Raw genomic sequence first — 24,650 nt, 5'->3', positions numbered from 1 at the left:
TTCTTTTATATTACTGGCTAGTTTACCCTCATATTCAATCTTCTCCCTCCTTATTTCTTTTTTAGTTGTCCTCTGTTGGTCTTTGTAGGCTTCCCAATCCCCTGGTTTCCCATTGCTCTTCGCCGCATTGTATGCTTTCTCTTTAGCTTTTATGCTGTCCCTGACTTCCCTTGTCAGCCATGGTTGCCTCGTCTTCCCTTTAGTATGCTTCTTCTTCCTAGGGATGAATTTTTGCTGTGTCTCCCAAATTACTCCCAGAAACTCCTGCCATTGCTGTTCCACTGTCTTTCCTGCTAGGCTCATCTCCCAGTCAATTCTGGCCAGCTCCTCCCTCATGCCTCTGTAGTTGCCTTTATTCAACTGTAATACCGTTACATCTGATTCCAGCTTTTTCCTCTCAAATTGCAGGGTAAATTCTATCATATTATGGTCACTTCCTCCTAAGGGTTCCTTCACCTTAAGCTCCCTTATCAAACCTGCCTCATTACACATCACTAAATCTAGAATTGCCTGTTCCCTAGGGCTCCACCACAAGCTGCTCCAAAAAGTCATCTCGTAGACATTCCACAAATTCCTTTTCTTGGGATCCACTACCAACCTGATTTTCCCAGTCTACCTGCATATTGAAATCCCCCATGATCGCTGTAACCTTGCCTTTCTTATACGCCTTTTCTATCTCCTGGTGTATCTTGTGCCCCATATCCTGACTACTGTTCGGAGGCCTGTACATAACTCCCATTATGGTTTTTTTACCTTTGCAATTCCTCAACTCTACCCACGCAGATTCTACATCATCTGACCCTACATCATTTCTTGCTATCATTTTAATTTCATTTCTTACTAACAAAGCAACCCCACCCCCTCTGCCAACCTGCCTATCTTTTCGATAGGATGTATATCCTTGGATATTTAGCTCCCAGTCCTGATCCCCTTGCAGCCATGTCTCTGTGATGCCCACCACATCATACTTGCCAATTTCAATCTGCGCCACAAGCTCATTTACCTTATTTCGTATACTGCGTGCATTCAGATACAACACCTTCAGTCCTGTATTTCCCGTCCCCTTTCTCATTGTCGTCCCTTTATCTGGTGTGCTTGAAGTTAGATTCCTAGCCCTTTCCAAACACTCTGTCCTATTTTATGTTCTGGAGAATTTAATAGCCTCTCCTGGGCTCTCCTTTCTTTTCAGTTTTTTCATAATTTTCCATGAAGTTGAATCCACCCCCCCACACGCTAACCTGCTGCTTTGTTTCCCATTAGTCATACTTCTTGGAGTTTTACCCTCCCCCCCCCCCCCCCCCCCCCACTTTCTAGTTTAAAGTCCTGTTGACCACCCTATTTACCCTTTTCGCTAGAACATTGGTCCCAGATCGGTTCAGGTGGAGACCGTCCCAACGGTACAGATTCCTCCTGTTCCAATACTGATGCCAGTGCCCCACGAAATGGAACCCCTCTTTCCCGCACCACTCCTTTAGCCACGTGCTTACTTCCCTTATTCTCGCGTCCCTATGCCAATTTGCACGTGGCTCGGGTAGTGATCCAGAGATTATAACCCTTGAGGACATGTTCTTTAATTTAGTTCCTAGTTCCTGATAATCCCCAAACAGGTCCTCTTTCCCAACTGGATCCTCCCCCTCCCTCTCCAATATCCTTTCAAGCCGGTCAGAGATGTCCCTCATCCTGGCACCGGGCAGGCAACATACCATGCGGGACTCTCGATCCTGCTTACAAAGGATGCTATCAATTCCCCTAATTATAGAATCTCCTACAACAACCACTTGTCTTTTTGCTCCCCCCTCATGAATGGCCTCCTGTGCCACGGTGCCGTGGTCAGCTGGCTCATCCTCCCTACAACCCTGTTCCTCATCCACACAGGGAGCAAGTACCTCGTACCTGTTGGACAAGGTCAAGAGCTGAGGCTCCTCTGTTCCTGAACACAGGATCCCTCTACCTGCCTCATTTGCAGTCACACCCTGCTGACCCTGACCACTGACCGAATTTGAGGTAGTTAATCTACCGGGTGTGATCGCCTCCTGAAACAAAGCGTCCAGGTAACTCTCCCGCTCCCGGATGTGCCGCAGCATCTGGAGCTCGGACTCCAGCTCATCAATTCTGAGCTGGAGTTCCTCCAGCAACCAACACTTGCTGCAGATGTGGTCACTGTGGTTCGCAATGGGATCTGCCAGCTCCCGCATCATACAGCTACAGCACATCACCTGCCCAGCCATCTCTACTTTGTTAATTAATTTATTAATTAGCTTTGCAGTGTTTTTTTTTTCAAATTTGGTGCAGATTTCCTACCAACCAATCAGGTCACAGCTTTCCTGTGATGTCACTTTTTCAGTTTTGGCTTCAGTTACTCTGTGCCCCGAGGTCACCGCTCCGGTGCTCCTCCCTCCGAGTCTGCTCCCTGGAGACAAGGCCAGATTAGGAAGATAAGTGAGCTTGGACTCACTATCTCATGTTTATGCTAGTGCACAGAGTCAGTAGGTACCTCATATTTATTCACAGAAACTGAAAACCTCTGCCCCAAAGTCCTGGTGAAATTTCCAGTCCTGAGACTGAAGGAAAGCTCAAGGCCAGGCCTGTGCTGAGGAAACTGGCAGGGATTTATAACCTTAAAGATTTGTGTTCAGTTTAATGATTGCTCCAAAATGTGTAACTTTTTAATCCATTCCTTGTGTTTTAATTGGAGATACTTCCAGAAGAAAGGAAAATGGTTGGTTGTAAGGAGAAGGACTTGACTGGTTAGTTTTGTAGCATTTATGGGATCCTGAACAATTAGCTTTGGCAAAAATAATCAGATCAATTTGGTTGGGTTTATGTGGGCACTTCATCTGTGATTGGTGGATTTTTCTACCTGCAAAGTATTGGAGCAAATTAATTTGGCCTATTGAACAAATCATGTCAGCTGCTCCATTCAGAGGGATAATAAGTGTGGCTCCAACAACACTCGAGAAGCTCAACACCATCCAGGATAAAGCAAGCCACTTGATTGGCACACCACCTACTACCTTGAACATTCAATCCCTCCAACACCAACGCACAGGGGTAGCAGCGTGTGTCATCTACAGGATGCACTGTAGCAACCCGCCAAGGCTCCTTCGATGGCACCTTCCTAACCCATGACATTTACCACCTAGAAAGACAAGGGTAGCAGATGCATGGGAACTCCACCACCTGCAAGTTCTCCTCCATACACCATCCTGACTTGGAAATATATCGCCGTTCCTTCACTGTCGCTGAGTCAAAATCCTGGAGCTCCCTTCCTAATAGCACTGTGGGTGTACCTACACCACATGGACTGCAGCGGTTCAAGGCGGCTCACCACCAGCTTCTCTAGGGCAACTAGGGATGGGCAATAAATGTTGACCTTGCCAGCGATGCTCACATGCCTTGAATGAATTAAATAAAATGTTGGTGCAACAGAAACCTGCAAAGTTATTGGGGGGAGTGGAGATTCAAGGTGGCCGTCAAAGACTGGGTGGTGAGTGGGGTGCCAGGCAGGAGAGGGGAAGTTTGAGTGGGGGTCTGGGCCAGTGGGAGAGGGACAGGGTGAGGGGGGTGTGGGTTAAGGTTAGAGGGTGTGGGACAGTAGGAGAGGGGTGGAGGGGAGTTTGGTTAAGGTTAGGGGGTATGAGCCAGTGGGAGAGAGGTGGGGGGTGTGTGAACGAGTGGGAAAGGGATGGGGGAGGCTGCTGACTTCACCGCAATCCCAAGTGGGAAAAATGAGCAGGAAACATAGAGGCCCAGGACTGAAGAGGCAAGAGCAGATTAAGTAAATATAACCATTTAAACTTAAAACGGTACATCCTGGGCAACAATGGAAATAAAAAAATTAAAGCCAGAGAAGGCAAAATAGATTTACAGTTTTAAATAAAAGTGCTGATTGTCCATGATTAGCTTATACTTTTTGAAGTGTTCACTAATCCCTTCCCTGTCTAAAATCAGTTCCTTGATTAATGCGATTGTTGGGGATAATTTAATTCTTTACCATTTACCAGAGCCTTATCTGCTCAGTAGTGTCAGGATTGTGGCAAATTATGATAGTAGATGTTAGATTTATGCTAAATTTACCGATTTCTTGTTTGAGCCTTTGTCCCGCTCTTAGGTTTGAATTTAAAGTAATATTCCTAGTTTCCCCAGATAGATGGTGATCCCTGATAAATAGCTGGGACAGAGCACTTTGAAATATAGTCACTTTTGTAATGGAGGAAATGCAGCAGCCAATTTACATAAGAAGACTCCGGAAACAGCAATGAGATAGACAACCAGATAATCCGACTTCTGTGCTGATTGAGGAATAAATATTGGAGAGGAAATCTCCCCTGCTCTTCAAATGGTGTCATGGGATCATTTGTGTCGCAGACATTAACGGGAGTGCAGGTGAAGGCCGGGATTTTCCAGCCCCATGGTGGGCGGAAGCCAGCCAGAAGCCCATTGACTTGCGGCGGGAGGTCCCTGGTTTAACATCTCATCTGAAAGACGGCGTCTCTGAGAGTGCAGCCCTCCCTCAGTACTGCACTGGAGTGTCAGCCTGGGTTATGTGTCCAAGTCTCTGGAGCGGGATTGAACCCAAAACCTTCTGATTCAGAGGAGAGTCTGAGCCAAGGCTGGCGACCTATGTCATGTACAGAATGTTATATATGCATGTGTCTAACACAACTCGAGATTATCTGTTATCTGATGTCTGACTTATTTCAGCTTGTCCCTTTATCCTGAATATAATGCACTCCAATCCACTGATAACTGCCTCTAATTGATATCACGTAGCTTGTATCCATTGGATGAAACTGTCGGCAGAGGAATTTTATCCATTGAAATTTCTGCGTTTTTTAAAAAAAGTAATAATCCTAGAAAACAGAAGCTACCATTATATAACTCATATTTGCACTCACTAAATTAATTCTGTTGAGCGACAATAATATAAGAACTTTGACAGCCCCCAATTTGGAGTTCCTTATAGCTGTTATAAAACAATCTGAAACTTAAAATAATTATAATAATTTGCATAATTACAATAATTTGGTTAAATCCAGTAGCTATTGTGCATTAATGATGGGTATGAGAGTTCACTGTCAATCAGAGTTCAGGACTCAAAGCAAAATTGCTTCAGCCGAGGAACATTTCCACTGATTGAACAGCTGTTATTCTGCTGCCCACTAAACCTACAGGTCAAAGGTTGATTCATGTTAACCACCATTTTGGAGAGGTTTGCTAATGTACCTTTGTTCTCCCGGCTGTACATGATAGAATTGCATACAATTTACAGCATAGAAATTGGCCATTTGGTCCAACTGAGGTTTATGCTCCATCTGAGCCTCCTCCCAGGTCTCTTCATCCGACCCTATCTGCATATCCTTCGATTCTTTTCTCTGATGTACTTATCTAGCTCCTCCTTAATGTCCCACAAAGAGCAACGTGATAATGATCAGATAATTTGTTTTTTAGTGATGTTGTTTGGAAGATAGATATTGGCCAGGACACCATGGAGAACTCCCCTGTTCTTCCACGAAATAGTGTCATGGGATCTTTTACATCCACCTGAGAGGGCAGACAGGGTCTCGATTTAAAGCCTTGCCTGAAAGACACCTCTGGCAGTACAGCACTCCCTCAGGATTGCGCTAGGAGTATCAGCATAGCTTTTATGCACAAGTCCTTGGAGTGGGAGTTGAATCCATGACCTCTTGACTCAGAGGCAAAAGAGACAAGTAGGACTGAATGTTGTGAGAGAGCATTAAGGGACCCCTGGAATATGGAGAGAGATGGGAATGAGAGAAATAGGGCTGAGTGCTTGGGCAAAGAAAGAAGAAGACAACAAGGTAGAGGACAGGGAGAGAGGGTGAAGAAGCAGCTGCAACAGAGAGTGAGGATAGAGAGTGAGTTGAGGAAGAATTCAGGGAAAACAAGAATGAATATTGGACAGAGAGAGGGAGTGAGCTGGGGAAGAGAGCAAGAAGGATGAGAGGGGGACAAATAGAAGGAAAGTGAGAAACAGAGAGATCAACAGAGACGGAGAGATGAGAGAAAGAAAATTAAACTTGGAAAGCAATAGAAACAAACAGCAAAAGAGAGACTGATTGAACATTGGCACAGAGCAGGATAAAGAACTGGAAGATGTGAGACAGAAAGACAGAGGCTGACAAGCACTGACACAGAGGAGACCAATAGCAAGAGGCAAGAGGTCAGGAGACAGAGAGGCTATGGAGAATATTCTTCTACCTTTGTCTGTCTTTCATCCACTGACTGACTGACCTCATTATCCATACACCTGGGAGGAGCTTGGAGCTAGATAGGAATCTAAAATTCATACAGATTTGACAGCTGTGGTGTAAATTGCGTTAGCATTCGAAGACACAGAGAGTATCACCACACAATCTCATTTGTCTAAGTCCAGACATGATGGTTTTTATTTCCCCTGCTCCATATTACCTTCACCTCAGAGACCTGTGCAAATGTTTGTTCACACAGAGTAAGAGCTCCTATCATTGCTATGGTTATATTGTTATATGATTTCTTTGTGAAAATTTTGCTTTTTCTGGTTAAAGTGCAGAAAGAAAGGAATTGCATTTATATAGTGCCTTTCACGTTCTGAGGACATCTCAAGGTGCTTTATAGCCAATTAAGTATTTTTTGAAGTGTAGTCATTTTTGTTACGTAGGAAACACGGTTTCCTGATTTGTGCACAGCAAGATCCCTAAAATAGCAATGTGTTCATGGCTCGACACTCTGTTTTATTGATGTTGGTTGAAGGATAAATATTAGCCAAAACTCTCCTGCTCTTCTTCTTAAATAGAGCCATGGAACCTTTTACTTCCAGCTGAGGGAGCAGATGGAGCCTTGGCTTAACATCTCATCCAAAATGTGGCACCTACTAGTAGTGTCTCACTCTTCAAAAGTGGTCAATTGGCTGTAAGGTGCTTTGGGTTGTCCTAAGTTGTGCAGCATTTATAAAGGTGCTGATATATCAGCCCAAATGTTGGTCGCTGGTCCCATAGAGTGGGGAGGTTTAACTCACCAGATAAGTGGACCCTATTGGATGACCATTCACAATTCAGAGGCAGAGCAGCATCATCTGTCCAAGAGGTGGAATGCTGCCATTGAGGAAATGGCTATTGGTGCACTGATGAACCCAGGAAGACTCAGTGATGTGGACTAAGGCACACAGACCGGGATGACCAGAGGTTTGATTCCCCCATTGGAGAGTGTGTTTCTTGTGTGGACTTTGCAGGAGGAGAGGATTGGTTTTGGCTTCAATGCTCCCTAAAGCTGAGTGACTGGTCACTTATCATCTCCTAGGCTCGCTGGGAAGAGTTCTGGTTTCCATATTATGAAAAGGATATAGTGGCACTGGAAAAGATGTGAAAATGATTTACAAGGGTGATACCAGAATTGAAAGGTTGTAACTATCAGAAAAGGCTGATCAGGGTGGGGCTCTTTTCTATAAAAAAGAGAAGTCTGAGAGATGACCTGATGGAGGTCTTAAAGATAAGGAAAGGATTTGATAGGGTAGGCATAGAGAAGATGTTTTCACTTGTGCGCAAGATCAGAACTGGGATCAGAAACCTTAACTTTAAGATAGTCACTAATAAATCTAAATGGGAATTCGGGAGAAATGTGTTTACTCAGAGAGTGGTGAGAATGTGAAACTCGCTACCACAGGGAGTGGTTGAGGTGAATACTATAGATGCATTTAAGGGGTAGCTGGATAAATACATGAGGGAGAAAAGGATAGAGGAATATGCTGATAGAAAGAGATGAAATGGGGTGGGAGGAGGCTCAGGTGGAGCATAAACACTGGCACAGACCAGCTGGGCCGAATGGCGTGTTTCTGTGTCTGTAATTTTTTTGTATTTCTTTGAGAAGTTGGGTGCCCTGTGACCAGTCACTGCCTAGACATGCAGTGAACAATGGACAATTGGGAATGGTACTGGAATGTGTCTTTGGGGCCCAGAGAGCTATACCTCAGCGTGAGACAGCAGCTTCCCAAGAGGAGTGGGGAATTCTGGATGGGAAAAAGGGTTGGGGGACAATGAGAAAAAATCTTGTTGGCCTATTTTGCAATGATTAGGTCCACCAAGAGTCATAGAATTTACAGCACAGATACAGATCACACAAAGCATGGTGGAAATCTGGAACTCAATCCCTCAAAAAGTTGTTGAGGCTGGGATGGGGGAGCAATTGGTCAATTGAAAATTTCAAAACTGGGATTCATGGACTTTGTTACATAAGAGTATTAAGGGTTATGGAACCAAGGTGGGTCACTGGAATTACGATACAGACCAGCCATGATCTAACTGAATGGCAGGTCAAGTTTGATGGGCTGAATGGCCGCCTTATGTTCCAAGGTCATTCAGCCTGATTGATCTGTGCTGGTGTTTATGCTCCCCAGAAGCCACCTCCTACCCGACTTTATCTAACCCAATCAGTATATCATTCTATTCCTGTCTCCCTCCCATCAATGTGCTTCCCCTTAAATGCAGCCTGACAGATTCTTTGGTTGAAAGCCTGGGGGCTGATTGGCAAATTTAGGATTCAATTCAGACCAGCATGAACCCGCTTGGAGACAATCAATTGTACTAACAGGGCTTTTTCTCCAGACTGGATCCCTGATGGATAAAGGAGCTCCAAGGGTCTGTAAACTGAGCCTGTTTTGACGGCTGCTTTTAAAGTGTCAGATTGTTATTTGGTCCACTGGCTTGGAAACCTTGTCACATTGTAAAAACATCAAATATTTGCACTAATCACACCCTCCCCCCACCCCCTCTTCTCCTTCTCCTTCTTTCTTTCAGCAAGTCCAGAGATCTTTGGCAGACAAAACAATGGAAAGGAGATGAGAAGCCCCTGCAGAGATGCCTCAGCAGGCTGTAGTTGAGCCTGATTTAATTACTCTTGAATGCTAACCAGAATGCCTACAGTCCCATGCCAATGAGGCAGTGAAAGATAAACGTGCTGATAAAGGTGAGAAATTCTACATCTGTCTTTTCACACTTTTCAAAGAGCCTTTTAATGACGAGCAATTAAGTATCGGGCATTCACCTAAACCACTTAAAAGAATAAAAACTTTTCACTGACGGCAGTGGAGGGCTGTTGTGAGATTTTTGTTCACTGCTAATTATATTTCACAACATAGAGAGCTCCCCACCTCACAAAAGTTGCTGGATTTTTTTTGTAACTTGCACATTTCAATCAATGTTTAAAAATAAATTCTCAATGTTCCACCACCCCCCCCGCCCCCTCCCCATTCTCCTCCACACCAATAATAATTTGCATTAATATAGCACCTTTAAAATAGTAAAATATCCCAGGGTACTTCACAGGAGAGTTATCAAACATGATTTGGCACCGAGATAAAAACAAAAAACTGCGGATGCTGGAAATCCAAAACAAAAACAGAATTACCTGGAAAAACTCAGCAGGTCTGGCAGCATCGGCGGAGAAGAACAAAGTTGACGTTTCGAGTCCTCATGACCCTTCAACAGAAGGACTCGAAACGTCAACTTTGTTCTTCTCCGCCGATGCTGCCAGACCTGCTGAGTTTTTCCAGGTAATTCTGTTTATGATTTGGCACCGAGCCTCATAAGGAGATATTGACCAAAACCTTGGCCAGAGAGGTAGATCTTAAGGAATATCTTAAAAGGATACGAAGGTGGAGAGGTTTAGGGAGTGAATCCCGGACCTTGGGGCCCAAACAGCTGAAGGCATAGCAGAACGATATGTGGAAGGATATCTGTTCCTTGTTGGAATGCGAGGAGACCATTGTTCCTGACTGAGTGTTGGAAAGCCATTTGACTGTGGAGAGCATCACAGTATATCCTCATCCCATACAAAGGTGCAGCAGATAGCAACTGAAAGCAGCACTCCTTGCCGTGCCTATATCTTCCCTATTCCTTACAAACTGTGGACTTTAAAATCTGAGTGGGAAGTCACGTAATGGCTGTTTCCCTCTCTGCCTTTCCAGGCAGATGTTAAAGGCCCCATGGTACACGTTGAAGAGCAGAGATTGTCCTGGCCAATGTTTTTTTCCCTCAGCTGCCAAAATAAAAATACTTGTTGGTCATTTGCTGTCTTGGTGTGCACAAAATGGCAGGCCAACATATAATAGACACTATGCTCTAAATCAATAAATCACCTTTGGAGAAGTTTCTGAAGATGTGATATGATACTGGATAGGTTTTCTCTGTTCCTGAGATATCCATACTTGAGCACCTGTGAGAATCGAACCGAGCCTTCTTGATCTCTGTCTCTCAAATAGCACATCAAATCACATGTTTCCACTAGAGAAAAGATCCTTGGGAATTCGATAATGAGCTTGGAGATTATATGCAACATTCCCCCACGCAGTCTTGACATTTATTTTACATTTGGCCATATTCTCGTAGTACAGAAACACATGGCTAACTTCTTTCCAGGCTGCATGTTAGCTATGGCTTGGTGGGTAGCACTCTCATCTTTGAGTCAAGAGGTTGTGGATTCATGCTTCAACCTGAGCACAAAATCAAATGCAGCGCTGTGGGAGTGTTGCACTGACAGAGGTGCTGGCTTTTGGATGAGACGTTAAACTGAGGCCCTGTCTACCTTCTCAGGTGGATGCAAAAAGATCCCAGTGCACTATTCCGAAGAAAAGCAGGGGAGTTCTCCCCGGTGTCCTGGCCAACATTTATTTCTCAATTAGCACTTAAAACAGGGATGATCTGGATATTATGACATTGCTGTTTTTGGGAGCTTGCTGTGCACAAATTAGCTGCTGTGTTTGCACCACTGCAGTAACTACATCACAAAAAGTGCTTTATTCGTGGAAAAGTGTTTTGTGACTCGTCAATGCAAGCCTCCCTTCCTCCTCCACCTTCCTCGTGAAACCAACTAAGCCTCCTGGGTTATGAGAAGTGTGCCTTCCTGTGCCATTTTGGCAATGTCACTCTACATTGAGGCATTGAGTTTAAGGAGCAGCCTCGTGCTAGCTGCACTGGTTAAAGTAGTTATTGGGAGGAACTGTTCCACCTGGGAATTTTACAGAGCTTGAGGACTGTTTTCTGCACACCTATCTTTTCACTCATAGTCCGTGGATTTTCCCAATTACACCTCGTATCTGTGGGCCTCTGTTTGGAACTGTACAATGCAGGAAGAACTTGGGACTCATTGCTGCTTCCCTCCTTTTTTGCTGTCATAGTGTAACACTCCAAGCAGATGCTATTGGGAGTTGCGGCCATCCCAACATCTATAGACCAGGCACAGGATAGGGATTAAACAGTGAAAGTGCTGGTATTTCTCAAACACCCCAAATCACATCTTTAAGCGCTGTCTCAGGTTGCGTCATACAAGTTATTTTTGAAGTGCGGTGTTGTTCTGAAGTTAAGTTCCTGCTGTTATGGAGGATAAATATAGTCCCCAATTTACTCACAGCATGGTCTCAGAACAAACGATAATCTTTTTAGCTCTCTGAGATCTTTGCGTTCCCCCAGCACTGACTTCCTACGCATCCCCCACTTACTTCACCCTGGCAGAGGTGGACATGCTTTGAGTCAGCTAAGCCCCAAGCTCTTAAATTTCCTCCCGAAACCCTCATTGCCTCTTCCCCTCCCAGGTACAGTGTTTCCTACAATCTGTCTCTTTGACCAAGTTGTGGTGGCTCAGTGTCAAATTTTGATGGTTAACCCTCCTCTGAGGTACCTTGGGCCATTTTACAATGGTGAGGGTGCAGTATAAATGGGAGTTCTGGTTCTTGTGGTGTTGTTTGAGAAAACACAAGGGAAGCCTTTCACTCCTTCAAAAATTGTTCAACAAAAGTACTTAAGCAGCCCTTCAGTGTGCTAGTTACCTGAAGGCTAGCACCTCTCTAGTGTAGCCATTGATGTAATGTATGAAATTATGCACAGTAAGCTCCCACAAACAGCAATATGTTAACAACTGGAAAACCTGTTTCAGTGATGTTGGCTGGGTGATACATATTGGCCAGTGCAGCGGGGAAAGTTCCCCTGTTCTTCTTTGAAAGAGTGCCATGGGATCTTTTACATCTACCTAAGAGGGGTGGCAGGGCCTCAGTTTAATGTGTCATCCGAAAGACAATGCAACACCCGCTCAGTGCTGCACCGAATCGTCAGCCTAGATATTGTGCTCTAATCTCTGGAGTGAGCTTCAAACCCACAACCTTCTGACTCAGGAGGAGATTTCTAACGCTGAATCACGGCTGATGTCCATTGCAGGCTGGCTACAGTGGGTAGCACTGAGGATAAAATATAAGAATGCTCCCTCCTGCAATCACTGTATGCAGGCTCAGACTGAGTCACCAGTGCAGAATTAAATAATTTGAAGAGCTTGCTTTGAAATTGCTAATGGTGTGTGCCAGTCTATTAGAGGCAATGACTCAAATTGGGGACCAGAGTGTTACATTGTCTCTGCATCGCAGGGGTGTATTACATTACTTGCTGGCATGTGGATGTTAATGATACCCCATGCTGGGCTTTACTGGCTTGCAAAGAAGCTCATTCTGCACTCTGAATGATGAGCTTTAGTAAACCACCATTCCTCCCTCTTTCCCGAATCCATCGGCCCCCCCTAACACTGTGGCTCAGCGGAGGGAGCAGGAGCCAGATCCGGGATATCTGCGTGAATGTGGAAGTATTTATGAGTAATGAGATTTTCAGACAATTGAGAGAGAGGCGTCCTGTTTTATTTCTTGTTTCCCTTCCGGCCTGGCTCCTGTGCGACTGTATGTCCAGCTATTGCCTACCAATAGTTTCTCCCCTTTGAATTCCTTCGAACTGACAGACTTGCTGAACTACATTACAGGTTAGCTCTCTTCCATCAGCCCCCCACCACTACCCCACCCCACAACCACCACCCCCACCCCCCCTCACACCAGCTCCCCCCTGCATTAACCCGTAAGTGAGATTATGCAGGTCAGCCTATCTCTGACTGGCTCTGCATTGTGCCACAATATCTGTTTATTGATATTATTGCTGATACTTGCAAGGCCACTGTTCCCCCCAACACTGACAAAACATAAGGAAGGTTTGTATTTCAATCATGCCTTTCACAATCTTAGGCTGTCACAAAACACTTTAGTACCAATGAAGCAGTTTTGAAATGTAGTCGCAGTCATAATGTACAAAACACAACTGCCAGTTTACACACAGCAAACTCTCGCGGACAGGAATGGGTGATAATGGTCAGATCATCTGTTTTAGTGATGTACTCTAGGGATAAACATCGGTCAGCCCATTGGGGAGAACTCCCCTGCTCTTCTTCAGAATAATGCTATGGGATCTTTTACATTTATCTCCGAGGGTAGATAGAGCAAAGAAAGTCAAAAAATCTTTTTAAAATATCCTGATGGTGTTTTCCCTGGGTATTGCTCACCCTAGTGGCTGGGAGATTAATCTTTAATCCCTGAAGACTCCAGGTCAAACCAAGTCTTCCACTTACAGTTACCCGGGCAAGATCAGGAACCCAGTGTGCCCATCTGACCTGGTTCCATTCTCGGTCCTTTTCCATACACTCACCCAGACAATGATTTATATTTCAACATACATTCATGCCAGCATTTTGAAATATTTGATTTGGAGAACTGATGTTGCCCTCGCTGATCCAAAACCCTAATGACTACTGTTCTCTGCACAAATCCCAAAAAATTTAATAGTTTTTTTTTTCATTCAAAAAGCTAGAAGCACAGCTGACTGTAGTTTAGCCACTCTGCTTATGTTGGTCAACAGTCCCTGGATAGCACAGTCCAGGTATGTAGTGAATAGCAGACTTGGCCAGAAATATGCATTGATGTTATCTGTTAGTTTTCCCAAAATTAAAAAAATACCTCAGAAATCCCTCCATTCCATCACTGCAGTAATGATGCTATATTGTCAATCTATCCTGCAATGCAAGTGCCACCCATACATATTGTATACCAGGCCCAAGTTCCCATGTCATGGGTGGCTACTCCTGTACCTCTCATGCATTCCCAGACAGGAGGCAAGGAATAGCTGTTCTCTGGTTGTTGATCCTTCTCTCATTTTTTTAATTCACTCATGGGATGTAGGCATCACAGGCTGGGACAGCATTTATTGCCCATCCGTAATTGTCCTTGGGAAGGTGGTGGTGAGCTGCCTTCTTGAACCGCTGCAGTCCGTGTGGTGTAGGTACACTCACAGTGCTGTTAGGGAGGGAGTTCCTGGATTTTGACCCAGCAACAATGAAGGAACAGTGATACATTTCCAAGTCAAATTGGTGAGTAGCTTGGAGAGGAACTTCCAGGTGGTGTCCCAATGTATCTGCTGCCCTTGTCCTCCTAGATGGTAGTGGTCATGGGTTTGGAAGGTGTTGTCTAAGGAGCATTGGTAGTTCCTGCAGTGCATCTTGTAGATGGTACACACTGCTGCCACTGTGCGTCAGTGGTGGAGGGAGTGAATGTTTGTGGATGTGGTGTCAATCAATCGGGCTGCGTTGTCCTAGATGGTGTCAAGCTTCTTGTGTGTTGTTGGAGCTGCACTCATCCAGGCAAGTGGAGAGTATTCCATCACACTCCTAACCTGTGCTTTGTGGATGGTGGACAGGCTTTGGGGTGTTAGGAGATGAATTACTCACCGCAGGATTCCGAGCCTCAGTCTGCTGTTGTAGCCACAGTGTTTATATGGCTAGCCTAGTTCAGTTTCTGGTCAATGGTAACCCCCAGGATGTTGATAGTGGGGGATTCAGTGATGGTAATGCCATTGAACGTCAAAGGGTGATAGTTAGATTCTCTCTTGTTGGAGATGGTCATTGTTTGGCACTTGTGTGGTGTGAATGTTATTTGCCACTTGTCAGCTCAAGCCTGGATATTGTCCAGGTCTTGCTGCATTTGGACATGGACTGTTTCAATATCTGTGGAGTCGCAAATGGTGCTGAACATTGTGCAATCATCAGCAAACATCCCCACTTCTGACCTTATGATGGTCATTGATGAAGCAGCTGAAGATGTTGGGCCTGGGACACTACCCTGAGGATCTCCTGCAGTGATGTCCTGGAGCTGAGATGACTGACCTCCAACAACCACGACCATCTTCCTTTGTGCTAGGTATGACTACAGCCAGTGGAGTGTTTTCCCCCTGATTCCCATTGACTCTAGTTTTGCTAGGGCTCCTTGATGCCACATTCATTCAAATGCTGCTTTGATGTCAAGGGCAGTCACTATCACCTCACCTTGGGAGTTCAGCTCTTTTCTCCAGGTTTGAACCAAGGCTGTAATGAGGTCAGGAGCTGAGTGGTTCTGGCAGAATCCAAACTGAGCGTCAGTGAGCAGGTTATTGCCAAGCAAGTGCCGCCTGATAGCACTGTTGATAACTCCTTCCATCGCTTTACTGATGATGGAGAAAAGACTGATGGGGCGGTAATTGGCCAGGTTGGATCTGTCCTGCTTTTTGTGTACAGAACATACCTGGGCAATTTTCCACATTACTGGGTAGATGCCAGTGTTGTAGCTGTACTGGAACAGCTTGGCTGGGGGCAGCCCTATTGCAGGAATGTCGTTAGGGCCCATAGCCTTTGCACTCTCCAGTGCCTTCAGCCATCTGAATCAAATTGGCTGAAGACTGGCATCTGTGATGCTGGGGACCTCCGGAGGAGGCTAAGATGGATCATCCACTTGGCACTCCTGGCTGAAGATTGTTGCAATTGTGTCAGCCTTATCTTTTGCACTGAGGATGGGGATATTTGTGGAGCCTCCTCCTCCAGTGAGTTGTTTAATTGTCCACCACCATCCACGGCTGGATGTGGCAGGACTGCAGAGCTTAGATCTGATCTGTTGGTTGTGGGATCACTTAGCTCTGTCTATCATTTGCTGGTAATGCTATTTGGCACATGAGTCATCCTGTGTTTTAGCTTCACCAGGTTGACACATCTTTTTTAGATGTGCCTGGTGCTGCTCCTGGCATGTCCTCCTGCACTCTTCATTGGCTTTCCTCATCTTCATATTATTGATGCTTCAATGGTCATTGTTTCTCTGACTCTTCCCTCATGGATTGTCCTCAGTTCAAAATATTTCAAATACATAAGGGCTACAGACCAAGGGGGTAATTGGAATTAAGCTACAGATCAGCCATGATCTAATCGAATGAGAGCAGACTCGATTGGCTGAATGGCTTCCTCCTTGTCTCGATGTTCCCACCCCACAAGTTCTCATTCCTCACTGTATCTTCACTGTGGTTATTCCAATTCCTTCAATGATTCAAAGCCTCAGGATCCTTAACTCCTTCATTGTTCCCTCCCCTCTCCGACCTAACAAACAACATCTTGGTGTTGCCCAAGCATTACTTCTTGATTTATCCCGTCTCCTCTCTTTTTAGGTCTTTCCAATGTTCCCTGCTATTGGTCTTGACTCTCCTTTTAAACTTTTCAATTAAAAGAAAAATCACCAGCATTCCCCATGATGGTAAAACATTTACATGCGCACTCACCGCTGAATCAGACAATTGTGGGTTCAAGTCCCATTCCAGAGATTTGAACACATGACCTATGCTGACACTCCCTGTACCGTACTGAGGGACCACCGCACTGATGGAGATGCTGCTGCTCAGATGAGGCAATAAACATCTCAGCTGAACGTAAAATATCACCTGGCACAATTTCAAAGATTTCTCTGCAGTGTCCTGGCCAATATTTATCCCGCAACCAACATCATAAAAACAGATGACCTGGTCATCATCGCATTGGTTTTTGTGGGAGCTTGCTGTGTGCAAATTGGCTGTGCATTTCCTACATTACAGCGGTGACTGCACTTCAGAAAGGATTTCTTTGACTCTGAAGCTCTGTGTGGACGTGCTCAGAGTTGTGAAAGGCACTCTGTAAATGCAAGTCCCTTTTTCTCGGCATCCAACAAGAAATGCGTTGGGACATTAAAGGTGCTAAATAAATACAGATTTATACTGTGGTGAGTGTCTTCACCACACGGTTGTGGGAAGGGTCTGGAATTTTACATGGTTAGTCTATAAATGAAGCAGTTCTTTTCCATTGCTTGATGAGCTCTGCTTCATTGAGCGTTAAATTCTCTGAGATTCTAATCCACTTAAATCACATCATGAAACATGGTTTACTGAAGTATAATTATCAGATTGGGTTCCCAGCAGATGGATCTTACCTCAAGGGTTTTAGAAACCTGCATTTAAACCTTTCAATGTGTTGCAGTGAAAGGAATCTCTCTGAAAGAGCCGGTTACAGTTACCTTGTACAGCTCGTGTGGGAACAATTTCCGACATCAGATCCTTACTGGATTCTAATTTCAGATACGGACAACACGGAGAGCCCTCCTTAATTCTGGATTCTCCAAATAAACGTTTTCTTTTAAATTTCTGCTAGAAACAAGAAATTGTTGTTGAAAAATGAGGAGGTTTCTGTGCAGGAATAATAATCTGCTTCCTGGAATCCTTTCAGAGCTCTCTGGCTGTTTTAATGCTTGTAGCTCCAATAGATCCAATTCTTTTTGCTCTTTGTTTCTGGCCCCTTCCTCTCCTGATGGTGCTGATTCTTGCTGGGATTCCACAGGCACCAATCACTCTCTGGTTCTCGCTCCAGATGTCACTTTTCATGGAAGAGCCTAGACGGTGAATGTCACAGGCTATTTGACTGGCGATGGCATCATAGCCTAAGCTTCGTGTAGGCCAACAACTCATGGAGACTTCTTGAGCAGCCCCTCCCCCACCTGTGACCTCTAATGCCTATAAGGCAAAGATAGCAGGTGCATGGGAACTCCATTACCTCGAGGTTCCCCTCCAAACCACACACCATCTTGACTTGGAACTATATCACCATTCCTTCATTGTCACTGGGTCAAAGTCCTGGAACTCCCTCCCTAACCACACTGTGGGTGTACTTTCACCAAATGGACTGCAGCGGTTCAAGAGGGCAGCTCACCACCACCTTCTCATGCAGCAATTGGGATGGACAATAAATGCTGGCGTTGCCAGTGACACAGACATTCCAAGAATTAATATATATTTTAAGAATCTCATGGAATAATCAAATATGCACGCTAAGGGTGGTCAGTAAAAGCTAAAACCCTGGCTGATTTTAACTCTTGACAAAACCGAGGAGACTGAGAAAAAACGAGAACTATTTGTACAGATATATCCATAGTGCCTTTCACAACCTTTCTACATTCCAAAGGAACTTTACAGCTAATGAACTGCTTTTTAACTGTTGTAGTTTAGAGTATGCGACAGCTAGTTTGTGTACAGTAAGATCCCACAAGCAGAAACATGATAATGACCAAATCAACTGTTTTACTGATGTTGGTTGAGGTATAAATATTGGGCAGGACACCAGGGAAAACTCCCCAGTTCTTCTTCAAAATAGTGCTTTAGGATCTCTTGCGTTTGAAGGACTGTAAACGCAATTGCTGTTGATTGTGGCCAATTTAATAGGTGCGTAAATGTAGAATCAAAGAGTAAGTGTGGATATCGAGTGATAGGGCCGGATATGAGACATATCATATTCATAGTGGGCACTGGGCCGAGATGTTCTTTTCTATTCAGATTTTAATCTCCATAAGCCGTTCTGAATGCTGATATATTGAATAATACTTCATGACCTAATGTTCCGGTTGTAATCAGCCCATGGCAACCTCTTATAGGACAATGCTCATTAAAGGCTTACAGAATCACAGAATAGTACAGTACAAAGGAGGCCATTTGGTTAATCAAGTCTCCGCTGGCTCTTTCGAAGAGCAATCCAATAGTCCAACTCCCCACCCCCCCCGTTCTTTCCCCATTTCCCTGAAATTTTGTCTCCTTCGAGCATTTATCTAATTCCTTTTTGAAGACCACTATAGATCCTGTATCCACTGCCCACCAGGCAGCGCAATCCAAATCCTAATCATGCATTGTGTTCAAAAGTGTTTTCTAGTGTTGCATCCAGTAGTTTTTCCAATTACCTTAAATCTATGTTCTCTGGTTATCAACCCTTCAGCTATTGGAACCAATTTCTCTTTACTTATATCATCTAAATATTTTAAACACCTCTATCAAACCTCCTTTTAGCCTTCTCTGCCCTAAGGAGAACAAGCCTTGCTTCTCCAATCTATCCACGTGACTGTAACCCCTCATCCCTGGAACCATTCTCCCCTTTTCCCATCTCACTGGCTTGTGTGTCAGGTTATCACATTCTAAATAAAAATCTTCTCCTTGTTAGTGCAGTTTTCATCCTGCTTGTCAGAGCAACTCTCAAAGAAGCTCTCCGTCTTAGTCTCAGAGAGTTGACCCCAGCCAGAGCTCCACATAGGAAGTGAAAAATAGGTGGCAGGCTAACTTGTATGAATTGTGTTGAATTAGCTATGGCTCTGCTGAAAGAGGGCTTAGGAGTTGAAGTAAACTCACTGCTAAGCATCAAACAGCAAACATTGCTTCTGTTTGAGTTTTTCTGTGGTTTTCAGATTTCTGTTTCTCTTTAGAGAAGATGATTAAGTGATGATTGGGTTACAGGAACTCCCAAATTTTCCCTTTCATCCAAATATTATAGAAATCCAATTGAAGTAATACACTTCCTGGCAGATTAGTTTCACCATCATCGGAATTGAAACATTCTTCAGAGTTAAGGATTAACTCTAATGTTAACGATTACATTTTGTGAAACATTTGTAGGAAATTTTTGTTGGGGTGTCCAAAGTTGATCAATAATGTCTGTGCTTTGAAAGCTGGAAAAGCTACCTAAGTTCTCAAATGGTTGGCTCCTATTGATTATAGATAATGACTGGGGTGGACTGACGTGTTGGCAAGTGTATTTGAAATGATGATTGCCTGGGTATGCTGAGAAAGCCTATTTATAAAGAATAAGCTTAAGATTTCATTAGAGGCGGCACATGGAGCAAATCTTTCCCTTGTAGCAGATTGGGAAGAAGCCAGGGGCAGGTCTCCGAGTAAATTTGAGCTCATCCAAAATCCTGATGCCCATATCCCAACTGGCACCAAGTTCCATTCAACCATTAGCTTCTGTATTCGCTGGCCTCCATGGGCTCCCAGTCTGTCGCCACCGCGATTTTAAAATTTTCATCCTTGTTTCCAAATTCCTCCATGGCCCTCAGTCCTTTCTTTTCTTTGTCACCTCCTTAGGTCCTCCGAGATTGCTCCTTCACCAATTCTGGCCTCTTGCACATCCCTGATTTTCATCATTCCACTATTGACAGTCATGTTTTCAGCTGCTGAGGCCCAAAGCTCTGGAATTTCCTCCTTAAGCCTCTCCAACTCTACTTTACGATGCTCCTTAAAACCTACCTTTTTGTCCAAGCTTTTGGCCACCTGTCCTAATATCTCTTTGTAGACCGATTAAGGCCTTTAAAATTATGAAGGTTTTGATAGAGTAGACACAGAGAGAATGTTTCCTCTTGTGAGGAAGAGCATAACTAGAGGCCATCATTATAAGATTGTCACCAAGAAATCCAATAGGGAATTCAAATGAAACTTTCCATCCAAAGAGTGGTGAGAATATGGATCTCGTTACCACAGGGAATGGTTGAAGCAAATAGTATAGAGGCATTTAAGGGAAACTAGGCAAGCATATGAGGGAGAAGGGAATAGATGGTTACAATTGGGAGATTTAGATGAGGACAGAAGGGAGGAGGCTCGAGTGAAGCATATATGCCAGCAAGGGCATATGTGAACAAGGTTGGGCCAAATAGCCTGTTTCTGTGTCATATACCCTATGTAATTCATGTGGCTAGGTATCAAGTTTTATTTGATAATGCTCCTGTGAAGCCCTTTGAGACATTTTTAGTATTTTAAAGATGCTATATAATTGCAAGGTATTGTTGTATAATTCAAGGGTTGAGCTGAGGAAGAAACTAAAACGGGTCAGGCATAGTATGAAGCCTTCTAGAAAAATTTTTAAGAAAAGAACCACAATCTCAGCAGTATGGCACAGAAAAAAAATCAACAGTAAGATCCCACTCCTCTCCCGATGACTCATTGGTGCGATGAACTGTCTACGTGGGTTCTTAAGGGTCTGCATTATCTGACTTCATCTCTAGTAGAGATGTTGCAATGGGTCTCAGCCTTCCTAAACTAGGTAGCAAAACATTTCCTCTGGCTCCCTCTGCTAAATATTGCCTAGTGCCTAGAGAAGCACCTGTGCATGCTGGGGAAAGGGATGTACCACCAAAATGTGCCCACCCCCACCCAAAGCCCAACTGTTACCAACACTTTCCAGTTTCAGGAACATGGAATGGCCTCTTGACTAGGCCTCAGAGGGCATCTGGCATCTGTGGGACCCTCACCCCAGAATACTGAGAGGAAAAATGTATCACTAAAATCACAATGCTTTGTAACTTCAATCAGACAAAGGAATGATATCACTGCGTTAAGAAAGAAGTTTCATTTATATAACGACTTTCACAATCTTAGGATGACATGGACGCTTTAGCGCCAATTAAGTACTTCTGAAGTGTTGTAATGCAGGAAGTGGGGCAACCAGTATGCGCATAGCAAGATTCCACAAACAGTAATGAGCTAAATGACAAGATAATAGGTTTTTCTAGTGATTCTGATCATAGGTTAAGCATCGGCTGAGACAACCCCATGCTGTTTCTGGAAATAATGCCATTTGCATCCACCCAAAAGATGGCACCTCCAACAGTGCAGCACTCCCTCAGTACTGCACTGAGACTGTTAGTCTCAGGTGTGAAGTTTGAACCCACACCCTTCTGATTCAGAGATGAGACCGACTGAGCTGTGGCTGACAAATAAATTAACTCTTAAACCCACCGTCTGTCCCATCTCTCGCTCCCAAACGTAAAGCTTAAAGAATAAGAAATCAGAAATGTACTATTTCTGTACTTAGATGTATGAGTAAGTGTACCTGAAACAGCATCTTGTCATTTAAGAGGCGGAATGCCACTGTGACAGGATGCTTCCTGATCTCAGCCATTTCTAATCTCAGATCTGATGTGTACACAGACGCCATTGCAGCAGACAGCCCAGTGCAATATTGATGCTGTCACTCTTACAGCTGGGGGAGAGCAGTGTGCACACAGCAGGATTACACTCTGACAGCAGTTTGACAGCTAGATGACATTTCATGGAATGCCAGCTCTGGCCAGAATTGAGAACATTTGTCGTCAGGTACAGCAAGCCAAAGATGTCTCCAAATTAATCAGAGCAAGAGACTGCTATAAAACTGCGGTGTGTCACGCTGCAGTGATAAAGCTCAGAGGCGGAGGGACAGATAGGGTAAAAACACCCTTGTCTAGAATATTTAGGTACCTGGTTTGATTACGAACTATTTTTCAGCACAGAAGGAGGCCATTCAGCCCAACTGGACTTCCAGGGTTTAGGCTGCACATGAGCCTCCTCCCATCCCTCTTCATGTCTCACTATCAGCATATCTTTATAATCCTTTCTCCCTCATTTGCTTATCTAGCTTCCTCTTGATGCATCTGTTCTATTCGCCTCAACTACTGCCTGAGGTAGCAAGTTCCAAATTCTCAATGTTCCCTGTGTAAAGAAGTTTCTCCTGAATTACCTGTTGGATTTATTAGTGGATCTTATATTTATGGCCCTGGTCTGGACTCACCCGCCTCTTTATCTGCCCTAACAAACTATTACATTGCCGTAAAGACCTCTAACAGGTCACTTTTCAATCTTTGGTTTGCCAGAGAACAAAACCCCAGCCTGCTTACCTTTCCTAATAAGTATAACCTCTCAGTCTGGTATCATTCTAGTAAATCTGTTTTGCATCTTTGGTGCTTCTATATCCTTTTTATAGTGTGGCGAACAGAACTGTAAAGTTCTCAATGTGGTCTAACCAAGGCTATTCTGAATACCCCTTGGGAGGGGACAAATAAAATAAAAACCTTGCTAACAGGAGGGTCACTTGCTTCAGATTAAGTGTGATTAGTTGTATATTGTGCTGGATTTCATTGTAATCCCCCTTTTTTAGTTGTGGAGGGGGAATATCAAATATTATCTGCATGTTTTCCTATCTATCATCCGCATAGCAACTCCTCTTGTTACTGGATCAACTATGGTGGGGAGCTAATGGCCCCCACTGAACCAGAACCCTGCCTCACCCATCTAAATTTTGTCTCCCAGCATCTTGCCCCCCTCTCCGTCAGGTGCTGAATCGTTGTTAGGGCATGCTTCTTGCAATGCCAGCTCTGAGGCAAAAAGAAAGATCAGTTTGCCTTGATATTGCTTTACAGCCAATGAAGTACTTTTGAAGTGTAGTCACTGTTTGTAATATAAGAAACATGACAACCGGTTTCTGCACAGTAAGACCCTGCAAACAGCGATGATAAAATGATCAAATAGCCTGTTTTAGTGCTTGTCTCTGGAACTTGAACCCATGCCACCCTGCCTCGTAGGCAGGAGTGATACCTATGTGGTCATTCTTCCTGAATGAGCCATGATTGTGAGTGTCAACTGGTTATTCAACTATGGATGGCATCACAGATAGACCTCACCCCTGAGATCAGCGTACGCAAGCCTTTGATCAGCAACTACGGAATAATGTTTCTGAGAAAGAAGCCCAGGATTGATTTTCCCAAGGAGGTCATAATTGTAGCCGTGGTTTTCTCAGCCCAGACTGATCTGTGTGTCTCAGTGCTGCACTGTGCCATCAATGTAATACTGGGTCAGCTCGTGAAGTTCTGAACACCTCCTCAACTGTCAAAAAATAAACACATTGTAAAAGCAAGTATAGGAAAATTGCAGTCGTAGTGCTGTTTTAATGATGTACCTTGAACAAGTAGGTAATTACTCCTGACTTAGAAGACAGGAGGATCGTTAATCAGAGGACACAGATTTAAAGTAATTGGCAAATGAGCCAGAGGTGAGAGAAGAGGAGCTTGAGTTGTTATAATCAGGAATGCATCACCTGAAGAGGTCAAGGTGAGCAAACTAGACCTCAGCCAAGTATGACCATGAAGGAAGGACGGTGCTTCATTTAGCATCACAGATTAGTACAGCACAGGGGATGCCATTTGTCCCATCATGCCTGTGCTAGCTGTTGTAAAGATTGAATCCCTTGCCCTTTCCTTTCCCCACTACCCTGAAATCTTATCCTCTTCAAGTATTTATCCAGTTCCCTTTTGAAAGTTACTATTGAATCCGCTTCCACCTCCTTACAAACAACAGATTGCAAATTTCGCCACATAAGAAATTTTCTCCTCATCTCCCCTCCTGGTTCCTTTATCTTAAATCTTTGTCCTCTGGTTACTGACTGCTACCCCTGCCAGCAGAAACAGTTGCATTTTATTAACTCTAACAAAATGTTCCATAATTTTGAACACTTTGACCAAATGTCCCCTTTACCTTCGCTTCTCTAATGAGAACAAACACAACCTCCAGTTTCTCCAGTAGTCACTGGAGAGTATTCAGCAGTGGGGCCTTAGCTGATTTTGTTTTTATTTTCCCTCCCTTTCAGAGAAGCACTGAGGCTAACTTTCCCTGCATCAAATGCTACCACCCTGACTTGGAAATATATCGCCGTTCCTTCACTGTTGCTGGGTCAAAATCCTGGAACTCTCTTCCTAACAGCACTGTGGGTGTACCTACACCACGTGATATGTAGCAGTTCAAGAAGGTGGCTCACCACTTCCTCCTCAAGGGCAATTAGGGATGGGCAACAAAATGCTGGCCTTGCCAGCAACACCCACATCCCATTGAAAGAATAAAAACCAAAAACCTTGTTTGAGATCT

The 24,650-nt window shown here is 44.2% G+C and overlaps 1 protein-coding gene across 3 annotated transcripts in view; it reads left to right on the top strand.

The window, feature by feature from the left end:
• Positions 1-24,650, top strand: part of LOC144671341 (uncharacterized) — a 318,999-nt gene that overhangs the window by 129,508 nt on the left and 164,841 nt on the right. For all 3 annotated transcript variants that reach the window (XR_013573914.1, XR_013573913.1, XM_078533193.1), the window contains one exon: positions 8,793-8,961. Coding sequence is in view for 1 of the 3 variants with exons in the window: in XM_078533193.1 (XP_078389319.1) it covers positions 8,793-8,875 (83 nt within the window). In the remaining 2 variants the exon portion in view is untranslated. The remainder of the gene's footprint in view (positions 1-8,792; positions 8,962-24,650) is intronic.

This window comes from Cetorhinus maximus, chromosome 2, assembly GCF_964194155.1.
Source record: "Cetorhinus maximus chromosome 2, sCetMax3.hap1.1, whole genome shotgun sequence".
NCBI lineage: Eukaryota > Metazoa > Chordata > Chondrichthyes > Lamniformes > Cetorhinidae > Cetorhinus > Cetorhinus maximus.
This window is presented reverse-complemented; position numbering and strand designations above follow the sequence as displayed.